Below are 20,028 nucleotides of genomic sequence, written 5' to 3' on the forward strand. Positions count from 1 at the left end.
GGTGTCTAGGTATAAAAATCATATAAGAGCGTTGTCTATAGGTGTACAGGGTAGCTGATGCCGAGGTCTAGGTGGTGCGCACTGTGGTTTTTGGTGTCTAGGTATGAAAATAATTCTAGGGCGGTGTCCAGGTGTACAGGGTGGCCGATAGCGTGGTCTAGGGTGTGCGCTTCGTAGTTTATTGTGTCTAGGTGTGAAAATCATTCAAGAGCAGCGTTTAGTTGAACATGGTGGCCAATGACGTAGTTTAGGTGGTGCGCTCTGTTGGTTTTGGTGTCTAGTTATGAAAATGCCAAAATGCCATGTCTGTTTTTTTATGTGGCGTAGGCAGAGCAAGCTGTGCACAAGTGGCCCTCCGACACCAGATCCCCACAAGTACTATCGTCAAACAATACTTCCGTGGGGCCCGTTAATTAGCCTAGTTGGCTTCTTCTTTAGGGTTTGACATTTCCATACTTCCCCCATCGACCTAAGTGATTAGGGGTTCAGGGTCAAACGCGTATCTTCTTTTTGCATCATCCAGTCGTCTGCTTCTTGCAGCATTGTCCACCCACCGTCAGTGTTACTGTCTCCATCTTCTTCCTACTAGAAAAAAGGATAGCTTCGGTTTTGTGACTGCCCAGTTCTAGCTCTGCTTCTGCTAGCCATTCGTGTATTATACGAATGGACTCCTCGACTATGTCTATCACTTCTTCTTTGGGCTTCGCTACCACCATTACTGCAATATCGTCAGCAAAGCCTACCACTGCACATCCTGCTTACGGAGTGCCTCATGAATCTTAGTTCATTTCGCCGAGTTGAATGCATTTTTGACATCCAGTGTAACGATGGCGCAGTACTCCTTTGTTCCACCGTTCCATCTTTTCCCTGCTATCACTGGTCGCGCCGTGTCAATCACTAATCCTACCGCGTCCAGGGTTGAATGCTTCTTCCTGAAGCCATATTGGTGTTCCGCAAGTCCTCCAATGTCTTCTGTAGCCTGATCCATTCTGACGCAGATTATGCGTTCTAGGATCTTGCCCGAGGTGTCTAGCATGCAGAGTGGTCGGTATGCTGGAGCATCATCGGGTGGTTTCTTGCCTTTTGGTAGTAGCACTAGGCGTTGTTTCTTCCAGTTCATGGGGAAAATCCCCTCTTTGAGACATGAGTTGTACAAGTCTACAAAGACTTCTGGTCGGGCTTCGATAGCATGCTTCAATGCGATATCGGGTATGCCATCTAATCCTGGAGCCTTGTTGTTTCCTACCCTCTTGCAGGCAATTAGCATCTCGTCCGTCGTAATGGGGGGAATATTTTCCTCGTTTACTTCGGCTTCCGTGATACGCGGTTCGTCCAGCTGCCTGGGAAACAGTGTAGTCACAACCCTTTGTAATAATTCCGGGCACTTAGGAGGGGGTACATAGCTTCCCCTAATCTTCTTCATTACTATATTATATGGTCTACCTCGCCCTGTAGCTGCTTAAGGCACCGTCGTTTGCTGTCGCGAATTGTCTTCTTTAGTTTCCGCTTGGCGTCCTTCATTTCTTGGTTGCAGATATCCACTGTTTCCTGTCCTCTTCCAGTTCTATAGTACTTCTTCCTTGCCCGCTGTTCCAGCCTCCTGGTCCGGTGACACTCGCTACGGGCAGCCTCCGCTTCCTTGTTCCTCCAATATACTGGTGGCCGTTTTCGGTTGGGAACTCTTCTCGGCATAGCAGCGTCGCAGGCTCGGGTGATATTTTCCGACACCTGTTTAGCTTTACTGCTTGCCGATCCTATCAACTGCATTCCTTCCAATGCAAGCAGAAACATCTCCTTATCGTAGTCCTTCGTTTTACAACCGACTCTATTGGTCCTTGTACTCTCGCTGGATCCCAGTCTCGATTTACCCAGCTCCATTATTATGGCCTGGTGGTCGCTATTTGTGTAGTGTTCTCTCACAGTCCACGTGTCAACTGTGTCAATTAGACAGCTGCTAACATACGTCAGATCTACAATAGATCCTGTGTCTCCTCTTCTAAAAGTGTACGCGCTACCCTGGTTGACTAGCACCAAGTCTAGTAGAGCGAATGATTCCAGTAGCACTCGCACTCTTTCGTTTGTCCTTTGGCTGCCCCACTCTACGGCCCAAGCATTGAAGTCCCCTGCGATTAGTAGCGGTTTACTTCCTACCGCATCTTGTACGAAGCAGATCCAGCAGTTGTTCAAACTGCTCGATTGGCGCGTTAGTGGAAGCGTAGCAGCTATAAATATGTATACCTGCTACCTTCGCGCGTACAAATCCTTCTTCACGGTTGGTCATTTTTTCCTAGAAAGCAACGTCACCACATGCCCAGATTGCTGCTTTGCCAGTGCTGTCCGTATCCCACGATGGTTCGTCTAAGTCCCTGTATTGTTCGCACACAATGTCTACGTCAACCTCTGCCTCGCGGGCGTACTGGATTAGTAAGTCCTGTGCTGTCTCGCAGTGATTCAAGTTTAGCTGCACTATCTTCATTTTTTGGGTCTATCTAGTGCTTCTACTGCAGGTCGGTAGATTGGGCAGTATAACTACCAGCTGCATGATCACTTTTCCCTTCTGCACCACGTTCCTTACAGAGTACGCAGTTCGGTTCGTTGTTACATCCTCTGGCTTTGTGTCCTTCGGTTCCACATTTGTAGCACAGTCCACTGCGATCCTGAGTTACTGGGCAACTTTTGGTGATGTGGACATTTGAAGCATCGAAGCGGCCGCTTGTTCCGCCTCATCTTCCTTATTCGGCAGACCACCCAGCCTATCCTGATTTTCTGCTTTGCTAGCATCCGCTGGGCCATTCCCGCCGACATTTGGATGAGCGCTGTCTGCGTGTCACCGTAAGCCTTCCTCAATGACTTCACTACCATCTCCTCCGTCGTGGATGTGTCGTCATTTTGGAACTCCTTGTGTAGTGCCTCCAAGACTTCTTCCCTGCTGGTTAATACGTCGAGGTCCTTTATTTCAAAGCCCCCTACGTCTTGTAGAGTCCTTATCTTGGTACCATCCTCCAGCACCCCTTCGACTACTTTTCGAAGCTCTGCTGTCTTCCCATTCGGCTTGTGTTGGAGTTCCAAGAGCAGGTCTCCGGTCGTCGTCCTGCGTACCCTGCTTACGCTATCGCCGAGCATCGTCTGTGCAGGGTCCTCCTTCATCTTTTTCAAGATGTCGGCGTAAGACATCCCTTCCGCAGCCTTTATAATAAGGGCATCTGGCCGGGTTGGTCTTGCCCGTGGCGGTCTCTTATTTCTGGTTCCTTTTTGGCTTAAGGTACCAGTGCCATCTTTGTCGTCCTCTTCATTCTTCTTTTTCTTCGTCTTCCTCGTTTCCACCACCTGTCAAGGTGGCTTTGTGTCTGGTGTGGGCAATGGGGACTGCGACGTTGCAGCCTTTTTTGCCTTCTTCCTGGTCGCCGTGTCCTCCTGTGGTGATGTTCTCCTACGCTTATTCGGCGTTTGCTCCATCTGTCTCAGGACGAGGGCGGTATAAAAATTATTTGAGGGCGGTGTCTAGGTTTACAAGGTGGTCGGTAACGAGGTGTAGCTGTTGCGATCTGTGGTATTCGGTGTCAAGGTATAAAAATCATTTAAAGGCACTGTATAGGTCTACAAGGTGGCCGGTGCCAAGGTCTAGGTGGTGCGCTCCATGGTTTTTGGTGGCTAAATGTAAAAATCATTTGAGTGCGGAGTCCAGGTATACAAGGTGGCCGGCAACGAGGTCTAGGTGGTGCGCTCCGTGGTTTTTAGTATCTAGTTATAGAAATCATTCAAGGGCACTGTCTAGGTGTACAAGGTGTCCGGTGACTACGTTTAGGTAGCGCGCTTCGTAGTTTTTTGTGTTTAGGTGTAAAAATCATTCGGGGGAAGGTGTCTAGAGGTACAAGGTGGCCGGTGAGGAGATCTAGCTTATGCGCTCCGTGGTTTTTAGTTTATAGGTATATAAATCCTTCAAGGGAACTGCCTAGGTATACAAGGTGAACGATAGCTTCGTCTGGGTTATGCGCTCCGTGATTTTTGGTGGCTAGGTGTAAAAATCATTTGAAATTATTTGATGAAGGTGTTCAGGTGTACAGGGTTGCCGATTGCGACGTCTAGGTAATGCGCTTCGTGGTTTTTGGTGTCTCGGTGTTAAAATCATTTAATAGCGGTGCCTAGGTGTACAAGGTGGCCAGTAATGACGTATAGGTAGGTGGCGCGCTTAGTGGTTTTTAGTGTCCAGGTTTAAAAATCATTCGAGGTAGGTGTCTAGGCCCTGCTGGAAAAATTGAATAGAAATCGATTAGAATTCATCATTAAAGTCGATAAGATTTCAATTGACTTGAATAGTGAATCTTAATTCCATTTTTTGCATTAGAACTTGATAAGTGATCTAATCGACTTCTATTGACCTTTTCCAACAGGGGGTGTATAGGGTTGCCGACTGCGGCGTCTAGGTGAAACGATCCGTAGTTTTTTGTGTCTAGGTGGAAATATCGTTCAAGGAAGGTGTCTAGAAATACAGGGTTGCCGATTGCGACGTCTAGGTAATGCGCTTCGTGGTTTTTGGTGTCTCAGTGTTAAAATTCTTTAAGGGCACTGTATAGGTCTACAAGGTGGCCGGTGCCGAGGACTAAGTGGCGTGCGTTGTGGTTTTCAGTGTCTAGGTGTAAAAATTATTTAGAACTGGAGTCCAGGTGTAGAAGACGGCTGATGACGAGGTCTAGGTAGTGCGCTCCGTGGTTTTTGGTGTCTAGGTCTTAAAATCATTCGAGAAAGGTGTCTACCCTGTTAAAAATAAATACATATTTTTTGTATGTATCTTTAGTACGTACTAAAAACATGTAATTTGCCTGATAATACGTATTAAAAATATGTACTGATTTGGGACTGATTATTTTAAATATATTTATATACACACACACACACACACACATATATATATATATATCCATTTTTAAAAGGGAGATTGCGATAGTATCTAACTGCAGCTCTTACAGAGCCAATTTAGACCGTTATCAATAAAAAATTTCATTGGTGGATACACTGGAAATATGGAGCAACTTCAGAGAGTTCAACCACAACAAAATTAACGCGCGCGTGGGACGCGCGCTACAAGCCAATTTCTAGTATACAGTAAAACACTCGTACAACTGGCAATGAAATTCAATTGTAAAGAACTTGCTGAAATTTATTTTGGACCAGCTGAATTAGAAGGTCGATTGCATCATAAGAGATCTCATAAATCAGGTTTGTTCTTCATTACTTTAAATGTGTTCGATACATTTTTTTTTTTACTCTAACCTATTTTGTCAACAAGGATCTTTTATTAAATTTTGTATTTTCATTCGTAGTGATAATTTGGCGAATAATGTTGTTTAATACTCATTAAATTACAATTTATTAACTTTATCTATTTTAAGTTTTATTAAATTGTTCCTTATGAATATAATGTGAAGAAATCTTTACAGACTTTTCTGCACAGATCTTTTTACAAAATTTAATTTCCAGAAAATTCGTAAAAGCAAAAAATAATTTAATGAGTGTCTATAATAGGTGTTATAATCCGGATGTTAACACCATACTATGGAATTAAGCACTAAAACTTTAATTTTGAAAATGTTTCCAAACATTAAACTATTCAAATTAACATTTTTGAAAGTTAGTCCCATAGTTTTGCAGGTGTTATCATCCTAATGATATTAACAATTTTATAGGCACTATGTATATTAATTTTTTGCCTTTGAAACTTTTAGAAATCTCTGCACATATATATATATATATATATATATATATATATATATATATATATATATATATATATATATATATATAAAAGCTTGTTTTTAATATCTAAAATATTTTCAAGTTATAAAATAACTTAATCTTTTTGTTGATTGTTGGTTCATCTAACTTGGGGTGGCACTACTCTATAAATTCGCAATGAAACAATAAGCATCATAGCATTGCATTTGTACATACTGTTGTTCCTTTTGTTTACAATAAAGTATGAATATAAAATGATTTTTCTTGCTTATAAATTACTAGCTAAATTTTTATTTTTTCATTTTCACTTCTGTATTATTTTCATTTATACAGGCTTTTTATACAAGAAATAATGCAATAGGGTGCATACACTGTAGCTTATATAATTGATAAATAAAATAAATGGAATCGCTATAGTTATAACAGATTGTTGTATGAATGTAATTTTCTATGTATGCTACATGAACTATAGTTGACTTCAAAATAAGAAATCTGTTCCGTTCTGCGTGCTTATGACATTGAGCAGTTTAATGTGTGATGTAGCATCATACGGCTAAAGATAAGTGGTTCATCCCTGATAGCATTCTCATAGCGTGCGCTTCTTTTTTATGTATAATATTTTGAAGTTAATCTTTCATTCCTAGAAATTTCAAAGTTATTCTCTTGGCAAGTTGCAGACACGTTGTTACCTTTTATCAGTCGCTGTCAGAATGTGCTTTTAGATACCTCTGGCCACTAGCGTGTTCTTAGGCTTCTGGTGGAACTAATTTAATATTGCTAATATTCCTGCTTCTTCCTCCAACCCTGATTTTTTTATTATTTTTTTTTCCCCCAACCCAACCTCGGTTTTATGTATGTACAATTTTATAATTCCTTCCCTCCCCCTCCAATCCTAGTTTTATGTGAAATTTCATTATTCTCACCCTCTTCCCCAAAGTTTTAAGTGCAATTTTATTATTCTTTTCCTCCTTCTGCAACCCTGGTTTTTTATATATACATTTATTTTATTTATTTATTTAATCAGTACAATAATACTACTTGTTTGTCTATATAGCTATAGACAACAGTAGCATATCCTATAGAGGCAAAACAAGTTTACCTGTACATAGGGCCGGTTCACAAAACTTAAACTTAAAAACTTACATACTAATACTAAAACTAAACAATTCACGATTTGTTTTTATAAAACTAGTTAACGGTGTTATAGCCTTTGTTTAAAACTACAATTATATTTTCTTATTGTTTGATATAACCTTAAGTTCATTAGGTAGGTCATTAAATAGTTTAATAGCTATTATGTAACTATTCTTGTTACTTATCGCTTTTATTATTTTAGGTAACAGAATGCTCTTATTTCTAGTATTGGATTTACTTGTCAGATATAGTGCTTTTAGTTTGGAATGGTGATAATATAACGCCTCTGTATAAAAAGATTGTTCTATGTTAGGAGGGTAATTATTGTTAAGAAAGGTATTTTTGCTAATGGTTTTTATAAGTCTGGTTTGCAGTCTCTGGAGCAGGTTCACGTAATTTTGATACGCACCTCCCCATGCAATAATTCCATAAGTTGCTATACTGTGGAATAGTGCATAATACAGGGTAGTTAGTATGTTAGTGTTCATGAAATTAGAAAATTTGGCAAAGATATAGTTTAGATATTTTGTTTTGATTATTATATACTCAATGTGTCTGTCCCATTTCATGTTGTAATCAAAAATTAGGCCGAGGTATTTACAGCTCTCTACTCTTTCTATTAAAAAGTTATCAATTCTTACGCAAATATTTGCTGGTACGCTATCACGATAGTTCCCAAAGGTTATATAAACTGTTTTGTTTATATTTAGAGACAATTTGTTGAGAGCCAGCCACGTTGCCACATGACTTAGATAATTGTACATTTTGCGTTCTGCAGATTCCCACGTATTATCTGCTGATATAACAGCTGTGTCGTCAGCATAAGATATTACGGTATCATGCTTAAGGCTATCAAGTAAAAAATTAATATATAATAAGAAAAGCAGGGGGCCTAGTATCGTGCCCTGTGGCACAACAGTTGTTATTATTTTGTAGTCACTTTTTATATTGTTTATTTTCACCCATTGCTTCCTATTTGTTTTGTAGCTTTTTAGTAGGTCTAATGCATAGCCTCGAATCCCGTAATAATGCAATTTTTGCAGTAGTATTTTATGGTCTACTGTATCAAACGCCTTGGCTAGATCTAGGAAAGTGACTATTAGTGGCTTGCTTTTATCTAAGTTGCTGTATATAATATTAGTTAAGTAATTTAATGCATCTTTTGTACTTTTATTTTTCATGAAACCAAATTGATTATCAGATATAATATTGTGTTTAGTTATAAAATCGTATACACGCTTATGAATGATTTTTTCAAAGATTTTGGCAATATTCGAAATTAGTGAAATTGGTCTATAATTGTTTGCTGTATGCTTGGAGCCATTTTTATAAATCGGTATAACTTCAGCTGTTTTCAATGCATCAGGACAAATTGATTTTTCTATACATAAATTAAAGATTAGAGCCAAAGGTTCGCTAATATAGTTTGATAATATTTTTAGTGTCTTAATGCCAATTCCATCAACTCCACCCGCTTTTTCTTTAAATTTAGTAATTATGTTTTTAACTTCCATACTGTTTGTTTGTCTTAAGAATATCGTCTTATCATTAAATGGAATCTTTGGAGTATTTGTACCCATTGGTACTTTAATTTTATCACTTAATTTTGGCCCAATTTCACAGAAGAATTCATTCATCTTATTTGTAATTTGCTAAAAATTATCAATTTTATTGTTAGAATCATCCATTATATATTCTATTTTGTTACTTTTCTTTCCCTTTTTGCCTAATTTATCATTTATTAATTTCCATAATTTTCGAGGATTATTCTTACTCAACAAGAAAGTGTTTTGTTCATATTTAATCTTAGTATTTTTAATTATTTTGCCTAGAGACTTATTGTACTTAATGTATTCATTCTTTCGTTGCTCATTTTCCGGATCATTTTTCCATTCATTATATAATTTTTCTTTTTTACGACAAGATACTATAATGGCATTTGTAATCCAATTTTTCCTTGGTTTTAGTTCTTTATTACTATTCTTACTTTTGCACATTGCAATAGCAATGCACTTATTTATGTTTTGTATAATACAGGGTGTTTCATTTTAATCCGACCACGACAAAAAACCATGGAAAAACTAATTTTAACGAAAAATGACCTTAACAAAAGTTGAAGGGGGTAAAGGGGGCCATCGAATGACACAAACACCTATGACCTTGAACTCGATTTTCAAGGTCATTTGAGGGTAATTGTGATTTTTTTAAACAGGAACCTCTATTTTAGACCTTGGAATCGGATAGAGCGGAAAAAATTACGTCGCAAAGGATATTTTAAGTTTGCTTTGGTGACCTTGAGAAGGTCATTTCAAGGTCAAATAACAAAAAATCTGCTAAACAGCTGTTTGTCTGGTTTTATTTTACTGATCTCGAAAGATGACCTTGACAAAAGTTGAAGGGAACAAAAGGGGCCATCCAATGACACCAACACCTTTGACCTTGAACTCGATTTTCAAGGTCATTTGAAGGTCATTGTATTTTTTTAACGGGAACCCCTATTTTTGACCTCTGAATACGGAGCAGCGGAAAAAATTACGTCGGAAATGACATTTCAAGTTTTCCTTAGTGACCTTGAGTAGGTCAATTCAAGGTCAAATAAGAAGTATCAGCCTAAGATTGTTTTCCTTTCAATTTTTTCGTAGAATTATCATTTTGTTATTGTAATAAACATTAAGAGAATAATTGACTTAAAATGTGATTATGCTTTGCTGACTTTAAAGCCATTTTGTAAGGTCAAAAGTGCAAAAATGCAATATCAAATGTTATGTGAAGTCCATATTTATATCCTAACTTTAGCGTTACCCAGGAACAACGACGTGGACGTAATAGGATTGTGTTCCCTTTGGGGTGCTTGATTAGAGTGAGTCCCCTTGCCTCTCACTTTTCGGGGTGCTTGATTAGAGTGAGTCCCCTTGCCTCTCACTTTTCGGGGTGCTTAATTAGAGTGAGTCTCCTTGCCTCTCACTTTTGCTCAAAATTCAACGCAGGTGCTCAAAGACACCACCATTTTGTTGGATACACAATTCAATTCGCTGCTGAAAATGTTCTACTGTTCTGAGTAATACAACTCTTGGGATGTTTTCACAAGCGGTTTGAATTCTGTGGATCATATCTTCCCTTGTTGAAATTTTAATAGAAAAAGTAAAGGTCAATGAATGAAAAAGAGAAAATGTTAAACAAATGATATTTGATTAGTTTGGCTATAATATATTGGCTATAATATATAGTTATTTATTATATTGGCTATAATAAATAACTATTCAATAACTAGTAAACTATTGAATACTAAGTGTAAGTAACAATGAGTAGAGGATAAATTCATATGACAAGAGATCTCTTATTAGAAAAATTGTCTATTTCAACAATGAGTCGTGGGAAAATTCAATATGAAAAATCATCTTTACAAAATAAATTATTTATTTCAACAATAAATTCAGGCAAAATTCGATGAGGAAAATTAGTAGCCAATTGTGTCCACGTCGTTCCTGAGTAACGCTAAAGATAGGATAAAAATTCGCTTACGAAAACATCTCAAGAACTGAATAGAATCCAAAAAAATGGTGGTGTCTTTGGGCACCTACATTCAAATCTGTACATAATAAAAGTGAGAGGCAAGGAGACTCACTCTAATTAAGCACCCCGAAAAGTGAGAGGCAAGGGGACTCACTCTAATCAAGCACCCCGAAAAGTGAGAGGCAAGGGGACTCACTCTAATCAAGCACCCCAAAGGGAACACAATCCTATTACGTCCACGTCGTTGTTCCTGGGTAACGCTAAAGTTAGGATATAAATATGGACTTCACATAACATTTGATATTGCATTTTTGCACTTTTGACCTTACAAAATGGCTTTAAAGTCAGCAAAGCATAATCACATTTTAAGTCAATTATTCTCTTAATGTTTATTACAATAACAAAATGATAATTCTACGAAAAAATTGAAAGGAAAACAATCTTAGGCTGATACTTCTTATTTGACCTTGAATTGACCTACTCAAGGTCACTAAGGAAAACTTGAAATGTCATTTCCGACGTAATTTTTTCCGCTGCTCCGTATTCAGAGGTCAAAAATAGGGGTTCCCGTTAAAAAAATACAATGACCTTCAAATGACCTTGAAAATCGAGTTCAAGGTCAAAGGTGTTGGTGTCATTGGATGGCCCCTTTTGTTCCCTTCAACTTTTGTCAAGGTCATCTTTCGAGATCAGTAAAATAAAACCAGACAAACAGCTGTTTAGCAGATTTTTTGTTATTTGACCTTGATATGACCTTCTCAAGGTCACCAAAGCAAACTTAAAATATCCTTTGCGACGTAATTTTTTCCGCTCTATCCGATTTCAAGGTCAAAAATAGAGGTTCCTATTTAAAAAAATCACAATTCCCTCAAATGACCTTGAAAATCGAGTTCAAGGTCATAGGTGTTTGTGTCATTCGATGGCCCCCTTTACCCCCTTCAACTTTTGTTAAGGTCATTTTTCGTTAAAATTAGTTTTTCCATGGTTTTTTGTCGTGGTCGGATTAAAATGAATCACCCTGTATTGTTTGTAGCTTTGTTGGGATCATTTGTGTCTATAACATTTATCCAATCAGTAGTAGAAGCGTAAGTGCATAATTTTTTGTAATTAATTCTCTTATCATTAACATTTTTTTCTACTTTAGCTAGTCCTCCCTGAAAAATTACAAATAATGGATAATGATCCGTAAAAGTGCTTGTGATTTTATAAAACTGAGTTTGTATTGTACTATTTTTGACAAAAACATTATCTATGCACGTTCCTTCAGTTGGATCATTAACTGTTGGTCTGGTTATACCTACAAATCCCAGTCTGTACGATCTTTCTAAGAAATTCTCTAAGAATTCCTGGCTTAAGATATTATTATCCAGTATATCAATATTGAAATCCTCAATTACCATGTGATTTTTCCCAAAATTATATGTATTTAGACAATTTTTAACATTCAATCCCAGTACTTTTTCTTTAGATAAATTCAAGGCCGGTTCTATTTGTACGACAGATAGTAATATTAAGACAATCTGTCGTACAAATAAGGAAATCGACGTTTTCAGAATAAAATCTGTCGTACAAATAAGTATTGACAGCGTTAATATGTTAGTTATATCGATTCAATAAATTATATGCATTAATAATATAGATAAAACAATACTTGATACGCAAGTAATGGAATTCTAACCTATAACACACGACACGTCAAAAACGCTAGGGAATATTTGATGAACTGTGTTGGAGTGCCGCACTTGCAACCTCCTTCAGACCAATGATAGCATTCTTCATGGTATGGCACCAGCGTTCCCAAAAGTGGCAGAATAGAAGGCGGTAAATTTAAATAGTTTTAAAATCGAAAAGAAATTAATTGCTTTAATTAGATTTTGAATATCGGGCAATTAATAAGGTACTAAAAGAATAAAAGTTACTGTAAAAAAATAATTTTTTAAGATGATTGATTACATGTAAATCTAAAATCCACCTACTCCTCGCACTGCGAGTTTCCGTACTCGGCACAGCGGAAGAAGGCGCGAGTGGGAAGTGACAATTCCCGCAGTGGACGGGAAATTGGCGCTTCCCGCCGCTAGGTAAGTAAAAACTTATTGATCTTACTTATGAGCAAGCAAAGTGGATAGTTGAGAAGAACGCAAACGACTTTCGCGTTTTTTGTACGTATTAATCGGGACTAAAGTGAAACTTTTTTGACCTATTATGCAGGCAAAAACAGTTTTTTTGCCCGCTACATGTATTATTTATTTATTTAGTAAATTGTAATAATTCGATATTATTAATAAAATTTGCAATGATTGCATAAAAATTAAAATTACGCTATTCACGGAATAATTTATTTCATTTTATTCAAATTTTTTCATTATAAATTTGGTTTCTACTGTTAAAATCAATTATTTATTTACAAAAAAATTAATTTGACTATTATATAATGTTTGAACAAGAGCGTGATTGCCGTGTCAAAAAATAGTCACGTCAGCCCCGCTTATAACACGTACAAAAAAACTCGAATATACGTCTGCGTGTTAAAAAAATATGGTGTGACCTATATACTATTTAAATTTTTACGCAATTTTTTTGCCCTTATAACACGTGCCTAAACGTGGCCTACTTTTCCCTCTAAAAAAAAAACATTTTAAAAATTGTAAACATCATAGTATTGGAAAAGAACTTATATCTTAAAAGTTTACATTAACATTTTAATTGCGGGTTAGCAATATATACATATATATATATATATATATATATATATATATATATATATATATATATATATATATATATATCAATTACGGCTGTTTTTTTTGAGCTTTTTGGTTACCACATACTTAGCTAACCAGCCACCAAAGTGTTAATGTAAACTTTTGAGATATAAGTACAAGATAAGAGCTTTCATTTAATTTTTGGTGGGTAAAAAAGAATCGCTTGGATCGAAAGTTACCTGGAGAACGTGTAGAACTCATACATATTCAAAAGATAACCATACTACCCCAACACCAACCTCGGGGTGGTAACGATCTCGGGATATTACCGAGTTGCATAAGTGGAACTCATAAATATTCAAAAAATAACCATACTACCCCAACACCACCTCGGGGTGGTACCGATCTCGGGATGTTACCAAGTTGCTTAACCCAATAACCCAAGTAAAGATGATGGGTGAGTCAACTCACAAACCCAAATGAAAATAATAGGGCGCTTCGCGACTCACCCATCATCTTTACGTGGTTTATCAGGTTAAGTGGTTATCGTTCACCGTGGGTTAACCGACATCATTGATAAAATTGTCGTACAAATAACCAATCCGCATACTACTCATAAACATAGAGCTAAAGCAATCATCCCTCTGTGCATCTGCGCTGTGCGCATGCTCGTATATCTATATATGTGGAGTGGATACTTAACAACGTTTATACATATATTGACACCTAGGAGAGCGTTTGAGTAGCTAAAATAGCGAACATCAAATTGCGATTTGGCGTAGGTATAGCAGCACCGTTTTTTTTAAGTATACGCTTCAGACACAATGAAGGTAGAAAAAGGATTTTAGCATGTATAAATGAAATAAAAATAAGCTGTACGCAAATCATTATAATATAACAGATTTTTTATACAAAATACAGCACTGGAAGAACGCGAGTCAAAGACAGGTTAATTGCTTCAAACGAGACACATAAACACACCTACTCTGTACATACCGTAAGTTTTAATAGTCTGAATAACAATATTTTTTAGGAAAATGATGTTTCCTTAAAAGTTATCTTCAAACATCTTTTTTAACACGCAGTAACTTTGATTGAAGAGCATGTTTTTTGAAATACATTTCACGAGTTGAGTGCGAAAATTCTCGCTTTCGCTCGCCTTTCGCCGATATACAGACTTAATCCTTTTTCTTTTAAAATAAGTCTCTCATTGAAAGTCGAGGTGCGTGGGTAGGTGGATTTGATTGATCGATATAATAACACACACTCTGATAGAAATAAACATTTTATTATAAATTGTATCTCCAATACACGTTTTGCAATATTAGAAAAAAGTCAATACATTTTTATATTAACGCAATGCGATGAACATATGGATTTTTGATCCTCATTCTGATAACATTTTTATAATCTTTTTATAGTGCGATTAGTACAATCCATGAAACTTTTATAATATATTATTAGTAATGTACGTTGAAAATCGGTAAAACGTAGAAAAAACGCACAACTTAAAATTGTTTTTTGTAAAAAATGTATTAATATACATTTTTAAAATAACGTATAAGTGTAAATCTGTACCAAAAGATATAGTTGAAATAGTTTTACCAATATTTTACTAAAAAGAAGCATGAAATAAACGTAATTGAAAATGTGTGAAATCAATTTTGTAAAAATAAAAAGCTATAAAAAATATTTAATACATTTTTTACTTAAAATCGAGAATGATTTTTCATCATGTTAAAAAATAGTTATAGTGAAATACGAATTTTATAACAGCAATTAAACAAATTGCTACAATTTTCAAGATTTTAACATTTTTATGATCTAAACTTATGTTAGTTCAATAATAAAGTAGTGAAACATATTTTATACCGAGCATTGATTCCAAAACCAGTCTGCATCTTCATCAATATTAGTAATTTTGGCGCATTTAAAATGCATCCACTCTAAGCACCTATCACAGCTTATCTGCTTCCCACGTAATACAAGCTTACATTGAAAACAATACCATTTAAAGGTTTTCTGATTTTCAATAATATTTTTTAAATGAGAAAATACATCAACACTTACAAATGAACGTAGTATATCTACTCTTATTCTATCATCAGAAAACCAGCACACATCTTTATCAGAAATGAGTGAGATCAGTACGCAAAATGATATTGTTACCGTTCTGTAAATCATCAATTTTGCTGTTAGTGAAACAGTGACTTAGTATAATATAAGCTTAGTAATCATTTGACATATCAGTAAACTTCACTAAATTATCAGGCTTCTTTGGCACTTGTAAATGTGTAATAAGTTTTTTAGAAACTACTGTTTTTGGCTTGCGTTTTGTAGGTACGTTAGAATTTACCGTATCACTACTTTTTCGTTTTAAACCTATCGCATTTAAAGCTCGACCTTTTGGTCGCCCTTTACTTTTTACAGATAACATTTTAGCATCAATTTCAATACTATCTAAAATACCAGGCTTCTTTGGCACTTGTAAATGTGTAATAGGTTTTTTAGAAACGACTGTTTTTGGCTTGCGTTTTGTAGGTACGTTAGAATTTACCGTATCACTACTTTTTCGTTTTAAACCTATCGCATTTAAAGCTCGACCTTTTGGTCGCCCTTTACTTTTTACAGATAACATTTTAGCATCAATTTCAATACTATCTAAATTGTGCGCTGCTTTTTCATTTGATTGCACCGTAATATTTTTTTTTAACAAGATCCTTAGTACTATTCAAAACACAGTCGTTAAATTCTCTTAAATTACTAGCAGCTACGGTTTCCATTTGAGTGTTTGTACTATTAATTTGAATACTTTTCACAGAATCGTTCAGTTCTTGTTCCAGGGAACATTCTGGATTCTCTTTGGCATTAGCACAAACATCGTCATTAAACTCATTACTTTTTGTACTTTTCAGCACAGAATTATCGTTTTCTTGGTGTAAGAAACTTTTTGCATTATTACTATCAGTCAAATTCAATGAATTCTCATCATTATTACGATTAGTGACATTATTTTTAAAATGAGATTGCGCGGAGTTTACTTGAATAGAAGGTGCTACTTTTAATAATCTCTGATTATTCTTGTAATAGAGCGTAGACCATCTCTCATCGTAAGTATCTGGGCTAAATAATGGTAAATTGTTTTTCATCCTTATAAAAAAAAATATGACGACATGGTAAACGCATGGAACGGTATTCTGTACACGAACAACTTACAGTAGTACAAATCTTAGTTCGTGTAGCTGACGTTAATTTATACTCATTGTCATTAATTGGCGTACAAGCCTGATGTTCAACAAACGATACAGTATTATACTGTTCCACTACATATTTGAAAGCATATGGAGTTAAAGTATTTTGATAATCACTTAATTTTAGGTACTGCAAAGATAATCGACTTCTTCTCATTACTGTTGCTGCAGCTTTACAATCTTTTTCGTAATTTAATAATTTAAAATAATCAAAAAGCGATATAAAAAATTGAAGTAATGCACTATTTTTACGAAGATACAGTTTTAGTTTTTGATTTACAGATTCTAAGCGATTGTTTGTACCGTTTCCATAGTTACATACGAACATTTCAAAGTAAACCCACTCATCATAGCAATTTTTCCAATACATATTGAAGTAGCCTATAACATCTGTTGGTGCAAATGCGTAAAATTCGGTTAGATGTTTTTCATATTCTTGAAAACTTTTGCTGTAAACCATTTTTTGAAATATTTTTAGACAAAATTCTCGATCTTCGTTTGAAAGTTTCATTTTCTTCGGGGAAAGAGCATTATGAAAGGCTTGCTGAGAGTGAAACATACAAATGTACATCGGAACTTGAAACATTTCTTTGATGACCTTGCGTAAAGTTTTATCTTTGTCACTCATAAATGATTTGGTATTTCTACAAGCTTCTGAATGGTGCTTTTTAAAGCATTCAATAAACCATCTGACAACAGATTCATCCTCTGTCGAAACGATACAAACACTTACTATTTCAGTCATTCCATTTCCATCTTCGGCAGCTATTAACAAAACAACGTATCCCAATTCTAACAAAATATATATACCATCAATTAAAAGAAATTCTGGCCAAGCTGATAAAATATTCTTCATAGCCTCTGTGTAAAAATATAGAGCTTGGAATTCCTTCTCATCGTTTAGAAGAAGCTCATGAGTCGCATCTATAAATATGAATAATAAATTAGTGAAATAGGTAAATGTTAATAGTATATTATGAAATAGAAGAAATATTCAAGTTTTGTTATACCATTGAGAACCTCCGTGAGATATTTGCTCTTTAGATATTTTTTAAGCTTTTGTTCGATGTTGTGGATATCTTTCAGGATTCTTACCTTTTTCGGCAACAACATCAATAATTTAATTTTTTGCTTCTCGCAACCTAGTTTTAAACTTTCTTTAACAAAATTTTCCGTCTCTTCGTCGCATTTTCGGTTTTGTGGTAAAGTATGAGTTAGACCCTACATGCATAAGAAACAATTAAAAATTCAAACGTACAATGATATACTAATAGTTAATGAATTATAAATAAAAAATAACATACTTTGAAATGTTCATGTCCTTTGTGACTTATTACTTCACTAACAAAGTAATAGAACCCATATTGAGACAACGTGAATGTAATTGTTGCTGGACAATTAAATTTACTCGTTCTATAATAAAAAATTAAAATAGGTATCAAAACAATATAAAATATTATAAATTATAAACAAAAACTGATTATTATAAAAGAAAAATGTTAACTATTTTTCGAAATAAAATAGATTTTAAAAAATTACTCAAAAGTCAAAAGATTAGTGACTATAGTAGTGAAGTGTCAATTGAAAAAATGGTAGCGCTGTTGAGTTTTTAAATTCTTAATTCATCTGGCACCAAGTAGAGAAGATTTCCACTTACTTGGCATTACGCTGTCCAGTACTTGTACTTGCTCTCTCCTTCCCATGAATGCATTCGTAGACGATATGGTAGTATTTGATAAGTTCGATTAGCTTCCTTCCTCGCAGAATTGCATAGTTTGGTTTTGTTTTATGCATCCCTCCGTGAGAAATTCTCTTTATAAGTTGAGCGTAGAGTTCTTTTAAATAAGTAAAACTGTTTGTCGTCTTTAATTTTGATACGGCTTAGATATTCCTTGAGAGGAACATCATCGGCCACTGACATACTAAAAACCAAAAACAATGTATTGAAGTAAAAATCATTTTGCTATTTACATAAAAATTTAATTAAATGTATAACTCTCTCTCTCTCTCTCTCTCTCTCTCTCTCTCCGCGACTTAACGCGACTTAACGCGCATACACACACACGTGTATATATTGAACGTCTCGAAAATCTAAAAAGCGTTACTTTGATCTTGCGTCAGTAAACCAATTCGCGGAGATGTAAACATTACCGAACGCCACGACCGCCGACAACAAATCTCCGCAACTCGACGCACATATATATGTACATATATAGAACGTCCCGAAATTCTAAGAAACTCAACCGCTGAGAGCTTTGTTTTGTGTACACGAGACTATAGTCATGATACAAAATGCAGGAAGATGACCGAACACCGCAACTGCCAAGATCTTTGTTTTCGCGGCGTGTGCTAATCATCCAAACATGAAATTCGAACACAATTTTTCGTGGAAATTAGAAGGTGACCGGTAGTCCACCTTTGTTTGTGCGAGCACACTTTCTCCGTGACTTAGCGCGCATACACACATATATATGTATATATCAAATATCTCGAAATTCTAAAAAACGTTACTTTTACCTCGCGTCAGTAAACAAATTCGCGGTGATGTACAAATCACCGAACATCACGACCGCCGCCAACAAATCTCCGCGACTCAACGCACATATGTATATCTATATATATATATAGAACGTCTCAAAATTCTGAAAAGCGCAACCTGCGAGAGCTTTGTTTTCGCAGGCACGAGACTAGCCATAATGTTTTGGTACAATTATACGCGCACTAACATATAATCTTCATGTAAACTTACCTGTTTGTAAAAGTTGATCAAATTACGATGAAGAAAAAAAGACATTACAAAGTGCCGGTCTGCTGATTGTAAAAATCTAAAGATATCAATTTTATCACACACACTAAAGGCAAACGTAATTCACAATTGGAAGTCTTGACTCGCAAGTAGCAACTGCGCACACAGTGTCGAACCGATGCAAAATACGATGTTCAGTTGGATACGAACAAAGAAAAAACGTAAACAACTAAACGTATTAACTCGCGAGTAGCGACGACAGTACTGTGACACCGCGCCGCGGCACCGTCGTTTATCTAAAGACCTGTATAGGATAATTTGTTTGGTAGCAGACAGAGAGCGCTAGTATAGTCACTAGTCAGTGAGCTAGAATAAAGGAGGGCTTGAAGTTGGCTTCTAGTGCAGTATTCCAACTATGTTCACAGTTTCATAAAATACCCTAGCATTCTTTCTGCCGTGCAAATAGAATTACCGTAAATTCAAGTGATTTTAACTAAATATTTAATTTGCAATAGGCTTTCATGAAATAAGCTTTTATACATATACACCTATTTACACAAAATAAAGATTTGAAAAGATCAAAATTCCATATTCTTATTGTATAACAGGTAGATGCAGTCATAGACATAAGAGAGATAGACTGCTTGTGTAGGCTAGCAAAAGTGGTACCCAGTGAGAGAAAGACAGAATACCTTTTATCCCATATACCAAGCATTGGATAGAAGGTATGGTGTCTTTGTCTTACACATAGGTCAATTGGGTCCACTTTTGCTAACCTTCACATGCAGTCTATCTCTCTTATGTCTATGGATGCAGTTAGTTGCAAGGCTAACAGAGCCCTTTATGGGTTTAGGTCTTTTCGATCCAGTACCACTGAGGCATTACAAAAGCAGTTGGCCGCCGTTCTTGCAATTTCTCATTTAGATCACTACTCTGTAGTGCACCTTTA

The 20,028-nt window shown here is 35.9% G+C and overlaps 2 protein-coding genes across 4 annotated transcripts in view; one reads left to right on the forward strand and one right to left on the reverse strand.

Annotated features, from left to right (window-relative positions):
- LOC107981889 overlaps positions 1-20,028 on the reverse strand; it is a 1,212,633-nt gene that overhangs the window by 737,496 nt on the left and 455,109 nt on the right. The gene's annotated exons all lie outside the window — the stretch shown is intronic.
- LOC100679390 (pleckstrin homology domain-containing family J member 1) overlaps positions 5,040-20,028 on the forward strand; it is a 152,474-nt gene continuing 137,485 nt past the window's right edge. Inside the window, exon 1 of one of the 3 annotated variants that reach the window (XM_016989117.3) lies at positions 5,040-5,217. In XM_016989117.3, the coding sequence (XP_016844606.1) occupies positions 5,127-5,217 (91 nt within the window). In that variant the 5' untranslated portion in view covers positions 5,040-5,126. The remainder of the gene's footprint in view (positions 5,218-20,028) is intronic. The other 2 variants (XM_003427891.5, XR_004226762.2) reach the window with 2 other exon arrangements.

The sequence above is a fragment of the Nasonia vitripennis genome (genome assembly GCF_009193385.2).
Source record: "Nasonia vitripennis strain AsymCx chromosome 2 unlocalized genomic scaffold, Nvit_psr_1.1 chr2_random0004, whole genome shotgun sequence".
Taxonomy (NCBI): domain Eukaryota; kingdom Metazoa; phylum Arthropoda; class Insecta; order Hymenoptera; family Pteromalidae; genus Nasonia; species Nasonia vitripennis.